Raw genomic sequence first — 18,537 nt, forward strand, 5'->3', positions numbered from 1 at the left:
CCAGGCAACTGGCATTGTTTAAAAAAAAGAAAACAAATATGGCAGCCTCCATATTCTTCTACTTCAGTTGTCCTTTAAAGCTCTTGAGGGTCACATAAAATGGCAAAGAGGGCCACATTCAGCCGTGGACCTTCTGTTTGACACCTGTACTTTAAACAAACATGTACCAACAACAATCTATATCATCTGTTAAATATGTTTTTGTGCGCTTCCGGCGTTCATTTTATTTTCCTGTGCCTCAGCTTCCTGTGCAGTTCTTTATATCCTTTGTATTTTTGTACATTAGGAAACTTGGTTGTGTGTTTATCCTGCTGTTGTGTAAGCTGCACATTTTTCAATAATAATATTTTGTAAATAAAAAAATGTTTTTGTTACTAAACACTTATTCTCAGCATCAAACGGATGTATTGGTTGTAAATGGTAATAAGTCAAAGTACAGAAAAAAACAGTGTGAAAATATAGAGCCTGGAGATAAGACTGGGGAGTGTCTCATAGGTTTGCCTCTATTTTATCTGAAAAAGTGGAGAGAAATGCTTGCATAATGGGGTGGAGCACTCCACTTTGGACGACAAGGGAAGTGCATCTGCATCTGCTATGAAATGGGAAAGTTTGTACAGCACAGGAGGAGCTATGACAGGCTGACGTCACTAGCTGCCCATAACAAACATGTCCGCCGTGCGTTCCACTAGAAAAAAAAAAGATGACGTACCCCCACTCTGAGTAATACTCCATGCGGGGGGCGTGTCCTGACAAGGGGCGGAGGCACTGATACCTGCAGACTTTCCTCAGAGGTATCGGAGGGAGCACGCGGTAGTTGCACCAATCAGGAGTCACCAGGTGAGACTGGATAGGCTGCACGCGGCGGTCTGGTGCGCCTGACAATATTGTCCCTGGAATTAGTGTTCGAGAAATGCTGTCTGCTCCTGTACAGGTCTGGAAATACTGTCCCCGGAAATACGCTGTGCAGTAGAAACTAAGCCCCCGGGTACAGACTCGGCTGTAAACGGTGCGCCACCTTCACTTACTGAGGATTCCGGAAGTAGAAGTGTCTTTATAAATAGAGTTCCTGGAAACTGATGAAAATGACTAGATAGGAACATTTGCTATCTCACTTTGTGAGTGGAGAGAAGTTTAGCTGCTAATAGGAATGGTCAATGAGATGCAAATTGTTCTGAATTGATGCAAGATTATGCAAATTTTGTACGCAGCTTGAAAACTGGCAAATTGAATAAAGCCTCTTTTGAATGAGCTGTTGATAGGCAGTGAAAAGCCTCTGAAACTCTCACAACTGCTTGCTGAACACGCAGTTAGCACTTGTGATTTATAATGTGAACAAAGCCGGAGCGTTTTTGTGCGCAATACAAATCGCTTTTTCACGCGTTTAGCGATCTCCCTATACCTTCCATTGAGCCAAAGCGCTCAGAAAATGGTAGAGGCAGCGCTTTTGGTAGCTGATCGTAATCGAACTATTTATATGTGAGCACTCTCATAGGGAAAGGGAATCATTGCACAAGTGCTTTTAGGGCAATTTCTAAATTCGCCAGCATTTAGAAAAATACACAAACATTCATAGTGTGAACAAGCCCTTCAACTGCCCATAGCAAAGAGGCCTTAGGCCTCTTGTCCACGGACCATTGAACTGTGTGCTCAGTAAGCAGTTGCTAGGCGGCAGTAGCAGGCAGTTGTGAGAGTTTGAGAGGCATTTCACTGCCTAACAACAGTCTGTAGAAAAGAGGACACCTCTGTCAGGATGAAATGGCTCATTTTCAAGCTGCATCAATGTGCATAATCCTGCATAAAGAATTTATAACTCATTGACCATCCCTAGCTGCCATCTCCCTAAACCCCTCTCTCCCGCTTTATCTTTAAGACCTCTTTTAGACAAACGACTGAACTACGCGTCAACTTGCCAAGCAGTTCATTCTCCCCTCTGCCACCCTCCAGTGCAATTCGGGGTCAATTTAAATGCAGGGCTTGAGGCAGAGGAACACAACATGTTAAATCACATCTGACCCCATGGGGGGGGGCTGTCTGTTTAGCAGTACCAAGCACTGTATGATGTCACGGCACAGTCTGTGCTGGAGGCTGAGGTCTCATATGCTTTTGTTGAACAACAAATTTAGCTCTAATCAAGCACAATCTATAAACATATGGCATGGGGCTGCTAAACGCCTCATTCTCTTGCACTTTTGTGCATTGGGTCGCCTCCTAGTCTTGCGCTGCTCTGTTGAAATGTGGTAAATTCAATAAGTAAAATGCCAAATAACTGCATACCTCCGCACATCAATACCTTTATAGCCATGAGATCCCAGGTTATTTGCCGAGTAGAGCACTGCTGTTGTCAATGAAAGCATGTAAGCTGGCCAACTGCATTGTGGGATTTGTAGTTCGGTGCTAGTCTACTTTAGAGAACCCAGCAGAAAACCTCATGGGAACAGTTCTCACAGCACCCTCTACAGCATGAAGCGAGTGTTGTGATAGGCCAAATAGCAGTTGAAGAGGGTGCCATCCACCAAATCATGATAGCGGAATTCTTCTATGAGGCTTCCTGCCAGGTCCCCTAAAGTAGACTAGGACCTCTTTAGTTTTATACAGCCCCAAAATAGAGATGAACTAACAACTGAACTGGCTATGGAGGTTGACATTTATTTCCTTTTAAATAATACCAGTTGCCTGGCTGTCCAGCTGAGACTTTGGGCTCTATTCACAATCATTTTCCACATGTGGTAAACTACTTGCGGTAAATTTGCGACCGAAATAAGACCATGTTGTCATTCACAAAGCTTTCCGCATGTTTTTTCCCGCATGCGGAAAATGTGCGGTAAAAGTGCGCAAAGGATGCGGAAAATTACTGCAAAAGTCGGTAATTTCCACAAAAGATCCGAATTCACAATGAAAACTGGGCACATTATTTCTGCCTTAGGTACCTATTTTTTTTTTTTTTTATCACCTACAAGTAGCAGGTGATATATTTCGCTTCCCATTGACTTAAATGGAGTCTGGAGGCTTAAAGGGAAGGTTCAGGGTGGCTGTTAAAAAAATAAAAATGCCCATCCACTTACCTGGGGCTTCCTCCAGCCCGTGGCAGCCAGGACGTGCCCTCGGCGCCGCTCCGCAGGCTCCCGGTCTCCTCCGGTGGCCGACCCGTTCTGCGCCTGCGCAGTACAGCCCGGAGGACGTCCGATGACGTCAGCGCGCCCCCGTGAGGCGCATTTTGAAACGCAGAAGAGCCCGACCTGGCAGCCGGCCAGGTCGGGTCGACCACCGGAGGGGACCGGGAGCCTGCGGAGCGGCGCCGAGGGCACGTCCTGGCTGCCACGGGCTGGAGGAAGCCCCAGGTAAGTGGATGGGCATTTTTATTTTTTTAACAGCCACCCTGAACCTTCCCTTTAAGTGCTGTGTTTGCAGGAACACTTTGGGGGGGACAATTTTTTAATGCTAATTTTTTTTCCGCATGTTTATTGCAAATTTAATGCCAGTTTACACCTGTTACCGCACTTTTTTTCCACAATGTACCCACATGCGGAAAATTTTTAGTGAATGTGGAAAAAATGCGGAGATTACCGCTGGTGGTAAAAAATCCTTTACCATATTCCGATTGTGAATAGAGCCCTTTGTCTCTAATATTTATAGCCTCTAGACCCTGAACAAGCATGCAGATCAGGTGCTCTGATTGGATTAGCCACATGTTCATTACAGGTGTGTTATTCATACACTCGTGCAGGGATCAGCAGAACTGACAGGCAACTGGTATTGTTTAAAAGGATATAAATATGTAAGCCTCCATATCCCTCTCAGTGCTGGTGTCCTTTAAAACTGGCCTGCAATGCAGAAAGGGCAGAAGTGAAGTCACAGCATAGCTTCACTTGCTCTACACATAGATGGCAGCTGAAGGAAGGGGACTGAAGTACAGTTGATGGATGGGAGTGTTGCTGCGGACTTCCAGAGGATCCCTGCGCTGGATCGGTGGCCGTGAGTAGTGATGGGCTCACGGATAGAAAAGTAGTTGAATCCGTGATTCTAATGAGGCTTAATTGCCTCAGGTGTGCGGCTGGGAGAGAGGGGGTTAATTACCCACCTACCCTCCGCTTCTCTGCGTATCACAGACTTGGACTCGTCCAATGGGACGTGTTCCACTACTCAATACCGCACGCTTCCTCCTTCAGCCGGAGGAAATTGAAAACATGCTGCCTGTACCATTTTTTTAGAGTAATTTTTCTTAAAGGAATGTTCAAAAAACGCACATCCCTTTGAAAATCTCTCTGCAAAATTGCAATGGCTAAGCGCTTAGCTTTTGGGTTTTGTAGTGTGAACTAGGGCCTAATGACGCAGTACAGAGCAATATACAAAGTCTTCACTATCTTGTCAGTTTTCTCATGAAATAAAATCTCATTTCCCAGAACAAGAACAGACTGGCAAGTTTTAGAAGAAAGTTGCTTTTGACCATTTTGAACCATTAAACGGAAGTAGTTAATGCTCCACATTAACTAGTCTAAATCCTCATACACACGCTACATAAAACTCGTCTGAGGCAGGCAATAGAGACTGCCTCTGCCGAGATCCCTCGTCGTCTTCCGCTGCCATCCGGATTCTCCGCAATTGGCCCCGGAAAGTCCTCATCGATCTTTGCCGAATTCAGTCATTATGATTGAATCAGTGGAATATCTGTGCCTGCAGATGGAGCAATGTATGAGCTGCTTTTAGCTCTGAACTGTTTTCACTTGTCGGATGCAGAAGAGCAGCAATATCTCACTCCATCCTATCCACTGCAAGCTGTAAATACAGTGGTGTGAAAAACGATTTGCCCCCTTCCTGATTTCTTATTCTTTTGCATGTTTGTCACACTTAAATGTTTCTGCTCATCAAAAACTGTTAACTATTAGTCAAAGATAACATAATTGAACACAAAATGCAGTGTTAAATGATGGTTTTTATTATTTAGTGAGAAAAAAAAAAAACTCAAAACCTACATGGCCCTGTGTGAAAAAGAAATTGCCCCCTGAACCTAATAACTGGTTGGGCCACCCTTAGCAGCAATAACTGCAATCAAGCGTTTGCGATAACTTGCAACGAGTCTTTTACAGCACTCTGGAGGAATTTTGGCACACTCATATTTGCAGAATTGTTGTAATTCAGCTTTATTTGAGGGTTTTCTAGCATGAACCACCTTTTTAAGGTCATGCCACAACATCTCAATAGGATTCAGGTCAGGACTTTGACTAGGCCACTCCAAAGTCTTCATTTTGTTTTTCTTCAGCCATTCAGAGGTGGATTTGCTGGTGTGTTTTTGGTCATTGTCCTGCTGCAGCACCCAAGATCGCTTCAGCTTGAGTTGACGAACAGATGGCCGGACATTCTCCTTCAGGATTTTTTGGTAGACATGAGAATTCATGGTTCCATCTATCACAGCAAGCCTCCCAGGTCCTGAAGCAGCAAAACAACCCCAGACCATCGCACTACCACCACCATATTTTACTGTTGGTATGATGTTCTTTTGCTGAAATGCTGTGTTACTTCTACGCCAGATGTAACAGGACATGCACCTTCCAAAAAGTCCAACTTTTGTCTCGTCGGTCCACAAGGTATTTTCCCAAAAGTCTTGGCAATCATTGAGATTTTTTTTAGCAAAATTGAAACGAGCCTTAATGTTCTTTTTGCTTAAAAGTGGTTTGTGCCTTGGATATCTGCCATGCAGGCCGTTTTTGCCCAGTCTCTTTCTTATGGTGGAGTCGTGAACACTGACCTTAATTGAGGCAAGTGAGGCCTGCAGTTCTTTAGATGTTGTCCTGGGGTCTTTTGTGGCCTCTCGGATGAGTTTTCTCTGCGCTCTTGGGGTAATTTTGGTCGGCCGGCAACTCCTGGGAAGGTTCATCACTGTTCCATGTTTTTGCCATTTGTGGATAATGGCTCTCACTGTGGTTCGCTGCAGTCCCAAAGCTGTAGAAATGGCTTTATAACCTTTATCAGACTGATAGATCTCAATTACTTTTGTTCTCATTTGTTCCTGAATTTCTTTGGATCTTGTCATGATGGCTAGCTTTTGAAGTGCTTTTGGTCTACTTCTCTGTGTCAGATAGCTCCTATTTAAGTGAGTTCTTGATTGAAACAGGTGTGGCAGTAATCAGGCCTGGGGGTGACTACAGAAATTGAACTCAGGTGTGATAAACCACAGTTAAGTTATTTTTTTTAACAAGGGGGGCAATCACTTTTTCACACAGGGCCATGTAGATTTGGAGTTTTTTTTCTCACTAAATAATAAAAACCATCTTTTAAAACTGCATTTTGTGTTCAAATATGTTATCTTTGACTAATAGTTAACGGTTTTTGATGAGCAGAAACATTTAAGTGTGACAAACATGCAAAAGAATAAGAAATCAGGAAGGGGGCAAATAGTTTTTCACACCACTGTATATGCTGCGTGAGGGGAGTGATTGCAGACAAGCTGCTTTACATGGGGAACAGGGGTGTGGGAGGCGCTAGAGAGGCATTCCATAAGAATTACATTACTATGAAAGCAATGTAGAGAAAAACAGCTCTCTGCCTGTCAAAGGAACCACTAAAGTATAAAATAAAAATTAAATTTAAAATACATGTAAACACATGCAAAGAAGAAGTACGTTTTTCTAGAGTAAAATGAGCTATAAATTACTTTTCTCCTATATTTCTGCTATGTGCAGTAGTTACCGTAGTAGAAATATGACAACTGACAGGTTTTTGACTGTCCATCTCCTCATGGGGGATCCATACCAAGATGCAGGCCGTCCCCCTACACACACACCTATTTGCACACTATTCTGGCAGTAGGGCTGAGCAACTGCCATTCACTGACGGCTCGTTCACATCTAGGGCATTTTCTGCCTTTTGTCAAGCGCAGACGATTTTCTAAATCTCCCACAAAACGCTTGTGCAATGAATCTCCATGAGAAGGTTCATATCAGATTGTTTCGTCCGCAAAGCGCTTCCTGTACCATTTTCAGTGTGATTTTGCTACAATAGAAGGAATAGGAAAAACGAACACAGATTTTATTTTTTTTTTTGTAATCCGGAAATGGCGTTTGCGCTTTTAAGAATAAATACATTGTATTTATTTTCCGGGTCAAAGAGTTCACTTCCTGATTGACGTCAGGAAGTGAAAAAACAGAATCGCTCTGCAAAAGCGCTTACAATAGTGCTTTGCACAAAGTCGTGGAGCGCGGGGAGGGGGGAAAGCTAAAAAAAATAAATTTGAGAATGGCTGCTGTCAGCGATTTCGATTTTAGATGTGAACACAGCCTAAGTGCTTTTGCAAGTAAAGAAAACCCTGAGAATACCCCATGAGGAGATGGGCTAGTCAGTTCTGTCAGCTTTCTACTACCTACTGTAAGTGACAGCAACATGGGGGGGGGGGGGGGGGGAAGTAAATTTTAGCACATTTTACTCTGGTAGAAATGTAGTTTTAATTTGTGTATTCCAAATTTGACAATTTTTCGCAATGGCGGCCCTTTAATGGCATGTCTGTGAGAGCACCAGTTGTGTTTCCCCAACCTCCATCTCTGCATGCACGGTGACATCCCGAGACACTGCAATTCACAGAGACTCCGAGAAACATCTGTATTTAATTCATTCCAGCATAATAAAGAGACATCCATTTGTCCACCTGATTTCCATTCTGCTAGTGCAGAGTCCTGAGGCACTATGGGTATTGCTTCACAACTTTCACAATCCAGTCCCCAACTTGGCCGACAGCAGCATTTACTAAAATAATTTAATAAATATTTGGTTTGCATGAATGACTTCAGTGATTAAAGACCATTTGCAGCAAAGTGCCCTGAAAGGGATGAATCAAGTGTTTACCCTGCTTGCAGCTTTGGAATGCTCCGCCCCTTCCCCCCCAACCCCCGGCCCACCCAGAGCAAAGATTCACATTGCTCTGTTTTCCCATCCCGTTGTTGTTTTAATGAGGATAAGGATCGGTCTGGGTAGCAGGGAAAGGAGAATGGGTTAGATAATGCCAGAGGATGTCCTGTTGACGCTTTGGCAGCTCTTGCTCAGTCCCTCAGTTCTTGCCATGTCCATTTCCAGGAAGTCAACTGGCGTCTCCTGCAGGTCCCGGCATAGACTAGGTGCCCTCTTTCGGCAAAGTCCTATATTGCACGGCCGCACCAGGCTCAGGAAGAGAGCGCCAAGGGCCATCCCAGCAGCACAGGAGTAGAAAGCTGATCCATAATTCTGGCTCCAGTCTACCAGCACACCTGCAATAAGAAAAAACATAATTATCATTTAGTACTTACATAGCGCCAACATATTATACAATACTGTACAGAGTGTATATTGTCTTGTAACTTAACTGTCCTTCAGAAGGGCTCACAATCTAATACCTACACAGTCTTCTATGTCATGTAGCATATGTAGTCTAGGGACAATTTTAGGGGGAAGCCATACAAACTCCTTACATGTTGGGTTAGGCTACGATCTATGTGGAAAAACCATCCGTGGAACGGGAAGTCGTGATGCTAGTAGAGAGAAGAATAGGGACACAGAGCCCAATATGGTGTAGTATGTATTGGTAAAGGAGAAAATTTTTTAGAGTAAGTAAAGGGATACTCACAAACCAGGGTCACCCTTTAAGCAACCACTGTATAGGCAGGTGGGGAGAACAAGCCTGTCCCCACTCAGGATTAAGAAGTCGCTCTCTGTAGATAGGAAGAAATAAGGTGTGCTAGCTATAGGACAACAGGTGAGAAATGTCTTCTTGGATATACAACCCTATTTCCAACAAAGTTGTAATACTATGTGAAATGGACATTAAAACTAAATGTCATGGTTAGAAAATCATGCAATCCCGATATTCTATTCAAGATAGTACAAAGTTTAGTAGGTGTTGAAATTGAGAAATCCTGTTGCATTCACATTTTGAACGGGATACCAGCTACACTTTTCCAAAACGAGACAGCGGCATGTTTACCTTTGTGTTGCATCACTTCTATAAACAACATTTGGCAAACATTTCGGAACTGTGGAGATCGGTTGCTGTCGTTTTGAAAGTGAAATGCTGTCCCATTCTGGCCTGATATAGGAGTTCAGCTTCTTAAAGTGAAACCGAGGTGAGATTGATATGGAGACTGCCATATTTATTTCTTTTTAGGCAATACCAGCTATCTGTATTCCCTGCTGATCCTCTGCCTCTAATAATTTCAGCCATAGACCATGAATAAGCATATGCAGATCAGGTGTTTCTGACAATATTGTCAGATCTGACAAGATTAGCTGCATGCTCGTTTCTGGTGTGATTCAGACACTACTGCAGCCAAATAGATCAGCATATCACTTGCGTTTTCAGCAGCGCACAGTGTGTGATCCGGAGGAACATCAGAAGTGCATAGACTGCACTGTCTGATTACGCATTGCGATTCACTGCAGAATGAAAATGTTTTTTGCGCATTCGGGGTGCAGTTGCATTCATTGTAAGTTAATGGGATCGCAACCGCATTGGGTCACCCCGAACTGTTTGGTTACTCTGTTGTACTGGTCCAAGTCCCTATCCCATAGAGCTATATCAATCCCTGCTATACACCGATGAGGACCGATAGTCCAAAACAGGCTGTCTGCATGTTGCGTTGATATGACTGTAACATTTATAAGCTATGGGCTGGCTATACACCAGCAGTTACAGAGGTAAGTCTGGCTTCAGGGGAAAAAGGAGAGAATTAGCATTTTCAGTAGTGATGCATTGTGGGAAGCCATAGTTTCTAACTTAAAGCTAATTTATTGCAAATACCTTCTGTTTTACGAAGGTGAATTACACTGAGTGTTGCTTTTCTAGTAAGAGGGGTTTTTTTGTCTCTTATAGTCCCCTATACTTTCCTAGTCGTTCTGGGTCACCCTAAGCTGCTTGGGTATTCTATTTATTATTCTGAGAGAAATTGCCTTTATAGGATGCTTTTTTTAGAATACTGACCTGTTGCTAATTTAGATACAAGTTGCATATAATGCTATTGGCACACCATACAATTTTCTGACAGATTTACTGTCAGATTATTTCCAACAGGACCAATCTGATTTCTGATCGATTTTCCGATCACTTCTATGAAAAATTTATCGGAAATCAGATCGGACCTGTTGGAAATAATCGATTGACAGTAAATCTGTCAGAAAATTGTATGATGTGCACAGGTGAGATGTGTGGCAGATACAGCAGGGCAGGTGGGAAGTATGTTGAGATACAGGAGGACAGGTGAGAGGAGGAAGTTGCATAAACAACAGGTGAGGAGTGTTTTGGATATAGAATGACTGGTGACATGTTTGTTGGATATAGGATGACAGGTGGGAGGTATGTGTTGGCTAGAGGACAAACATGATCAGATGAAAGAGGAGTTTAGTATAGATGGATGGATGGAAGTGTTGTCTTGGATATAGGAAGGGTGTGTTTTGGATACAGTATGACAGGCAGGAGGTGTGAGTTACATACAGGACAGGTGAGGAGTGTTTTGGATAACGGATGATTGGCGAGATGCTTGTTGGATATAGGATGACAGACACGTGATCAGATGAAAGAGGAGTCCAGTATAGATGGATGGAAGTGTTGTCCTGGATATAGGAAGGGTGTATTTTGGATACAGGAGGACAGGCAGGAGGTGCGAGTTACATACAGGACAGGTGAGGTGTGCGATTTGGATAACAGATGATTGGTGAGACGTTTGTTGGATATAGGATGACAGGTGGGAGGTACGTGTTGGCTATAGGAGGACAGACACGTGATCAGATGAAAGAGGAGTTCAGTATAGATGGATGGAAGTGTTGTCCTGGATATAGGAAGGGTGTGTTTTGGATACAGGATGACAGGCAGGAGGTGTGAGTTACATACAGGACAGGTGAGGTGTGCGTTTTGGTTATAGAATGACTGGTGACATGTTTGTTGGCTATAGGATGACAGGTGGGAGGTACGTGTTGGCTATAGGAGGACAGACACGTGATCAGATGAAAGAGGAGTTTAGTATAGATGGATGGAAGTGTTGTCTTGGATATAGGAAGGGTGTATTTTGGATACAGGATGACAGGCAGGAGGTGTGAGTTACATACAGGACAGGTGAGGAGCGTTTTGGATAACGGATGATTGGCGAGATGCTTGTTGGATATAGGATGACAGGGGGAAGGAGTATGTTGGATATAGAATGACCGGTGAGGTGGGTGTGCTGCATATGGCAGGACAGGTGAGGGGTGTGTTGGGATATTACTATAATAAGGTAATCGGTGGACATTTTATTATCTGTGGAATGAACCAAGAGAACTACGCTGTGTCTTCTCATTCCAGAAAGGTTCTGGCGTTACAATTAAAATGGACCTGACCTTGCACAGGACAGAAGGAAAACAGAGAAATGCACCCTGTATGTATTTACAGAGTTTAGCCTGTCTAATTCCCCCTCATCTGTGGCTAATCACAACTGTAATTTGATCTCTCAGCTGTGTCAGCAGGCTGCCTCAGCAGCGCAGCTTATTTCTAAACACAGGATGTTAACCCTATGTCTGCTTCCATGAAATCAGGAAGTAGACACACTGCAGATTTATTGCAGGATTTGTATCAGCTGTAACAAGGAAATGTTTCTCTTTAAAGGTTATTATGCTGTTGCTGATTTTTTTAGAGCAAAGAGGAAGTTTTGAGTTCAGGTCCGCTTTAACAAGAAAGTTCCCCACTTACATATCTCCATTATTCAATGTACAGTAAATGCTCCTCAGGCATCACTCTGGTCTTGCGGGATGCTCAGAGTAGTTTTGAGGGGAGTTTAATGCTTGTGTGCTGTATGACTGTCCCTTTAATAGGGGCAGTTCAGATAGACACTGCCATCTAGATGCATTATGCTGGATACACACGGTGCGTTCCCGCATCGAATGCGCCGCTTGATTCCCGCCGATTTGATTTTCCGAGCGCATTTCAATGACTTTTAGGTCGATTGCCATGTAAAGATGGCAAATCGACCTAACGATCCATCGAACCGCAAATCGGACATGTCGGAAATAAAGGAATCGACGGGAATAGAGCGGCGCATCGAGTGCGGGAACGCACCGTGTGTATCCAGCATTAAGTACAGACCCTTATGACAGGGTTGGACAGATTAAAGTGGAATTTAGGTGCCAGTCTCCCCCCAACCCAGTAACCAGCAGAAACCACAAGTCTACTCCTCCTACAGCAGTAAGACAGGAGCTCACAAATTAGAGGCAAGCTGTAATTTTTATGGAGCCATGGCTACCTGAGTCCTGGGAAAAAAAAAAAAAGTTTCTACTCACCTGGGGCTTTCCTCAGCCCCCTGCAGCTGATCGGTGCCCTCGCCGTGTCCCTCCGATCCTCCTGGTCCCGCCAGTGACCACTTCCGGTTTCGCTGTCAGGATCTGACAGGCTGGGAACGCGAGTGATTCTTCGCATTCCCAGCCACAATAGCTCCCTCTATGTTGCTATAGCAGCATAGAGAGCTGCTATAGCAACATAGAGGGAGCTATTGTGGCTGGGAACGCGAAGAATCACGCGTGTTCCCAGCCTGTCGGGTCCTGACGGCGAAACCGGAAGTGGTCACTGGCGGGACCAGGAGGATCGGAGGGACACGGCGAGGGCACCGATCAGCTGCAGGGGGCTGAGGAAAGCCCCAGGTGAGTAGAAACTTTTTTTTTTCACTTAAGTGCCTCTTTAATGTATTTTGTTCCTGCTTTGTTTGTTTGCTGTGATTGGACCCTGCATTGATTGTGTTACTGGAGCGGGGTGGGGAATAGACTATTGTTCTGTTTTGTGTTAGCAGACTGGCCTTGTCCTTATCACTTGATAAGATTTGAGGTCTGTTTGTGGAGAAGCTGATATACTGTCTGGGGGAGAGACAGTCAGTTTAGTGTGAGTCAGCTAGGTGAAAGCTGCATGCTACTCCATGGATGTAACTTTGCTGACAAATGCTTCAGAATAAAGTGTTCGTCATCGGATTTAAAAAAAAAAAAAAAAAAATCCAATGACGAACACTTAGCATTTGTCAGCAAAGTTACATCCAGCTTTCACCTAGCTGATAGAGATGGGAAGTTCGGACCTTTTCAATGATTCGGATGATTCGAATCGGATCATTGAAAAGATCCGGATCTTCGATCCGAATCTCGGATCATTTTACCAGGGAAGCATTCGGTGGGGGGGGGGGGGGGGGGAATGACTAGCAGGACAGGACTTTTCCTGCAGTGGACAGACAAGGGGGGGGGGGGGGGGGGGAGACAGATAAAGAAGGGGGGATGGTGGACAGAGACGGGCAGGGAGTGAACAGAAGGGAGGAGGTGAACGAAGAGGGGTGAGAAGAGAGCAGAAATGTTTTTTTGCACACAATACCCAATTGCAATCATATGCTTTACATATATTTCACCTATATGTTCATCTGTATACTCTGAATGCAAACGTCTCACAGTGAAAGAAAGCATTCCTCTTTTCTCACCTCCAACACATCATAAATTTAGGGAGAAGATAAGTGCAGCTGTTTAGAGCAGAGTGCAGGAGGATCATATTGCACAGCAATCACAGTGCCTGTCCTGTCATTCATTCAGCCCAGCAGAGTTACTGAGCTGTGCTTCTCAGCCAAAAGTTTACCATTTGTTCACAACTACAACAGACAGCCTATAATGAGCAGCACATTGCAGCCAGTACGTGTGCTCTACACATATCTGGCAGTGGCACCGATGTCCCCTTTCCCAACTACCTGTCCCTGCACGGCTGGCTCCCCTCCAACAGAGCGATCCATCTCCGTTCTGCTTCCAGGACCCCGGTGCCCGCTGAGAGAGGGTGGCGTGCCGCTCCTGGCTCCACCCCTTTTGATCCAAATCTGTTAATTTTGATGATCTGGATGATTCGACTTACAAAAGAGATTCGGATCAAAGATCCGAATCGTTCTTGATCCGGACAACACTACTAGCTGACTCACACTAAACTGACTGTCTCTCCCCCAGACAGTATATCAGCTTATTCACAAACAGACCTGAAATCTGATAAGGACAAGGCCAGTCTGCTAAAGGGGCCCATACACCTAACTATTTTCCCGCCGATATACGGACGATTCGATCACAGTGATCGAATCAGCTGTGAAATCGCTGCGCACACCACTGACAGAACGATCGATTTCCGTCCGAAATCGATCGTTCCCGTCGATCAGTCCATGCGGAAGATTTTTCTCGATCGCCGGCGGGTCGGGAGTGCGTCGATAGCTACGTTCGAATGCCCAACGCAATACAGCGAGTATACATTACCTGTTCCGGCCGGCGCGAGTCCCCTGGTCTCTGCTGTCTTCTCCGCTCTGGTCTGGTCTCCGGCATGCTTCACTTCATCCTGCCCGACAGAAAGTTTAAACAATAGAGGGCGCTCTATTGTTTAAACTTCCTGCCAGGCAGGAAGAAGTGAAGCATGCCGGAGAGCAGAGCAGAGAAGAAGACAGCAGAGACCAGGGGAGTCGTGCTGGCGGAGCAGGTAATGTATGCGGGGGGGGGGGGGGGGGGTGTTGCGGCAGCAGCACCACCACAGATTGTGAACGGTTTCAGGCCGAAATTGGTTCACAATCTGTTTGCAGTGAGGCAGCCATACGATCCCTCTCTGATCAGAATCGATCAGAGAGGGATCTATCTGTTGGTCAAATCTGATGGCAAATCGACCAGTGTATGGCTACCTTTACTGGAGCCGGGTGGGGAATATACTATTGTTCTGTTTTGTGTTAGCAGACTGGCCTTGTCCTTATCACCTGATGAGATTTGAGATCTGTTTGTGGAGAAGCTGATATACTGTCTGGGGGAGAGACAATCAGTTTAGTGTGAGTCAGCTAGGTGAAAGCTGGATGTAACTTTGCTGACAAATGCTTCAGAATAAAGTGTTTGTCATCGGATTTAAAAAAAATCCAATGACAAACACTTTATTCTGAAGCATTTGTCAGCAAAGTTACATCCAGCTTTCACCTAGCTGACTCGCACTAAACTGACTGTCTCTCCCCCAGACAGTATATCAGCTTCTACACAAACAGACCTCAAATCTCATCAGGTGATAAGGACAAGGCCAGTCTGCTAACACACAACAGAACAATAGTCTATAGGCCCATACACACGTTTGATTTTTGCGAACGACGGGTTGTTTGAACGTCCCGTCGTCCGCACGCCAAATCGGGCGTGTGTACAGACTGTCCCGATTTGGCGTGCGGACGACTGAACGACGGGGCGTTCAAACGACCCGTCGTTCGCAAAAATCAGACGTGTGTATGGGCCTTATTCCCCACCTGGCTCCAGTAACACAATCAATGCAGGGTCCAATCACAGGACAAACAAAGCGGGAACAAAATACATTAAGCAAAACATACAGTTATTACATCTCATACATCACATTTTATATATTATACATCACAGGAGAGACATGCTATTTGGGGGTGAAGGGATAGGGAGGTTTTGTACAAGGGGCTATGCAGGGATGAGGGGGTCATCTACGATATGGTGTGCCCTTCTGCAGCTATTCTAACCTGTGGAGCCATTACCTTATTTCTCTTCAGTGTGCTCATGTGTCTCCATGCAGTGAAGATCCTACCATGCCATGACCTATGTCTGTTAACAGACATACCTACCTACCTCATTTATTGCCATAACAGTGTTTTGGCTTTTGCTTAGTGGGAATGTGTCTTCATTAAATATCCAGACATGCCCTGCTGGCACTTATGTCATCATCATCAATCTACATGTCCAGGTCAGGGAAGGCCTCACCTTATTAGCTCTGTCTATGAAGATTATATTTTAAACCACAACAGCATGACGGGATATAGCACAGTCGTTCCTACCTGAAAGTGGTGGTCCAGCCAGGCCTGCAATACTCTGAATGAAAACATAGACCCCAACTCCAGAGGACATCTTCTCAATCCCAACAATGTCTTCTTCAGCCACCAGTGGGATATGGGTACCAGTCACTGTTCCCAATATGCAACCAAAGAATATGCTGCATGCCATCAGCCCCCAGAAGTTGCATGCAAAGGGGAAGGCCACCAAGGCCAGGCACAGCAGGACCACAAAGATGAGCTCAATGTATATCTTGCGGATTGGCTTTTTGTTGAGTATCCAGCCGGCGCCAATCCTGCCAAAGACCTCGGCAATGGCCATAGAAGACAGCATATATGCGGAATGATCCTTGTCTATCCCTAAACTCAGACTCAGAGGTATGATATACAGTGATGGAGCAAAAAAGCCCAATGTGGCAAAAAGACCAAAAAGTGCATAGCATATAAAGCCAGGTTTCCTGAGCACAGAAAAGTCTAGAAGAGGTAGCGATTTTCCCTGGTCTCCTTCCAACCCCACAGCCAGCACTTTTTTCTCTGCCTTGGCTTCGGCTTCTACTTGCTTTTCAGGAGTTGTGGGACGTGCTACATTCTTCGGTGAGGTAGAAACTTCTACTCCAGAGTCAATGGAGTCAAAGGATGTGTGCGTCTGCTCATTTTCAAGTATGTAGGTGGTCTCTGTAGTTCCAGTCTTAGGAGGCTCTTTGGCTTCTGTTGGGGCTTTGATGATGATGGGTCGCAGCAATGCTCCACACACTACAATGTTGAGTTGAAGAGCCCCCACTGTCAGTAGAGAGTATCGCCATCCAACCTGGTCATTTAATGCAGTGATAGCTGATCGTAAAACACAGATACGTGATAAATTAACTTATTTTAGCATATATAGTCGATGAAAATACGATTTACATCACAGGAGCCTATAGGCACAGATCTCCTAGCACCTTAGACTACCCCTTCCATGAACCTGCAACCCCTCGTTGAATCACACCGCAAGTGTGCTGGCTGACCCAGCTGTCACTTTTCCCTTACTTACCATGCCTACAGGTTAGTATTAGGTAGCCAGAGGAACCTCAGTATTAGGTAGTTAGTGGTGTCCCAGACTGAAGGGAGATCTCATCAGGTCTCAGGTAGACTTTAACATTTATAGGAAAGTCTAAAACGAAGTGGCTTAAAGGATACCCGAAGTGACATGTGACATGATGAGATAGACATGTGTATGTACAGTGCCTAGCACACAAATAACTATGCTTTGTTCCTTTTTTTTTTCTCTGCTTGAAAGAGTTAAATATCAGGTATGTAAGTGGCTGACTCAGTCCTGACCCAGACAGGAAGTGACTACAGTGTGACCCTCACTGATAAGAAATTCCCCTTTTTATCTCTTTCTTGGAATTTCTTATCAGTGAGGGTCATACTGTAGTCACTTCCTGTCCGTGTCAGGACTGAGTCAGCCACTTACATGCCTGATATTGAACTCTTTCAAGCAGAGAAAAAAAAAAGGAACAAAGCATAGTTATTTGTGTGCTAGGCACTGTACATACACATGTCGATCTCATCATGTCACATGCCCTTTCTGGTATCCTTTTAACTATAGTGACCATGAAGGGCTCGCTCCTCCTCCTGCACTGGAGCAGTTTAATATTTACCAGCTCCAGTGCTGCTTCGGGTCTCCTCTGATCTTCCAAACAGCCACACATTCTAAGCTGCATACCTCTGGCTACTGCGGTATGTCACATGATCAGGAGAAGGAGGTTCGGAAGTACTGAACATGCCACTGCCAGGAAGAACAGAAAAGACACGACGCAGCGCTGGAGCTGGTAAATATTACACTGCTCCACTACTCTGCTAGGTGAGGGAAGGTGTGTGTGTGTGTGTGTGTGTGTCTTACCAGTTAAACTGGCGGAGGGTTGGGCAGGGTTTGGATCCAAGGAGGGGACCAATGATAATCTTGTTGGGGAAGGGGGGGGGTCTCCCGTAAATTATTGAGCTGCTCCCAGGTCAAACTGACAATGTTTCAATCAGTAACACTTTTACCAGTGTGTTCCTCCAGACAGAAAGGAAGTGCAGTCTTTAGGTGGTTACAATGATGGACATTGGAAAGTCTCGAGGGCCACATGAAGTGGCCCGCGGTCCTAGTGTTTGACACCTGTGGGCTAGAGATATGAATATTTGCACCCAAGTATGTAAAATTTCACACACTGTTCAGGAAAAAAAAAAAATGAATTTCACTTTTCTGTGTAGTCCTATAAATCCAGGTAAGAGGACATGTCCATCACAAGGTCCACCATGAGGAGGCACAGCGGGATGTCCTCCTTCCTGGTATTGCTAGATGGAAGACACTATAGGTCCTTTTAAAAAAAATTAGCATATTGTGATAAAGTTCATTATTTTCTGTAATGTACTGATAAACATTAGACTTTCATATATTTTAGATTCATTACACACAACTGAAGTAGTTCAAGCCTTTTATTGTTTTAATATTGATGATTTTGGCATACAGCTCATGAAAACCCCAATTTCCTATCTCAAAAAATTAGCATATTTAATCCGACCAATAAAAGAAAAGGGTTTTTTAAAACAAAAAAAGTCAACCTTCAAATAATGATGTTCAGTTATGCACTCAATACTTGGTCGGGAATCCTTTTGCAGAAATGACAGCTTCAATGCGGCGTGGCATGGAGGCAATCAGCCTGTGGCACTGCTCAGGTGTTATGGAGGCCCAGGATGCTTTGATAGCGGCCTTAAGCTCGTCCAG

At 44.7% G+C, this 18,537-nt stretch overlaps 2 protein-coding genes across 7 annotated transcripts in view; one reads left to right on the forward strand and one right to left on the reverse strand.

The window, feature by feature from the left end:
• Positions 1-745: 745 nt before the first annotated feature.
• LOC137541646 (arylsulfatase G-like) overlaps positions 746-18,537 on the forward strand; it is a 127,294-nt gene continuing 109,502 nt past the window's right edge. For 2 of the 4 annotated variants that reach the window (XM_068263047.1, XM_068263050.1), the window contains exon 1: positions 746-837. The gene's annotated coding sequence lies outside the window, so the exon portion shown is untranslated. Of the gene's footprint in view, positions 838-9,053; positions 9,084-11,290; positions 11,364-18,537 lie in introns of those variants that run through there. The other 2 variants (XM_068263048.1, XM_068263049.1) reach the window with 2 other exon arrangements.
• Positions 7,883-18,537, reverse strand: part of LOC137541645 (monocarboxylate transporter 7-like) — a 61,408-nt gene continuing 50,753 nt past the window's right edge. For all 3 annotated transcript variants that reach the window (XM_068263046.1, XM_068263044.1, XM_068263045.1), the window contains exons 5-6: positions 15,795-16,619; positions 7,883-8,231 (exon numbers count right to left, since the gene is read on the reverse strand). In XM_068263046.1, coding sequence (XP_068119147.1) covers positions 7,981-8,231; positions 15,795-16,619 — 1,076 coding nt within the window. In that variant the 3' untranslated portion in view covers positions 7,883-7,980. The remainder of the gene's footprint in view (positions 8,232-15,794; positions 16,620-18,537) is intronic.

This window comes from Hyperolius riggenbachi, chromosome 12 (assembly GCF_040937935.1).
Source record: "Hyperolius riggenbachi isolate aHypRig1 chromosome 12, aHypRig1.pri, whole genome shotgun sequence".
In the NCBI taxonomy this organism is placed as follows: Eukaryota; Metazoa; Chordata; class Amphibia; order Anura; family Hyperoliidae; genus Hyperolius; species Hyperolius riggenbachi.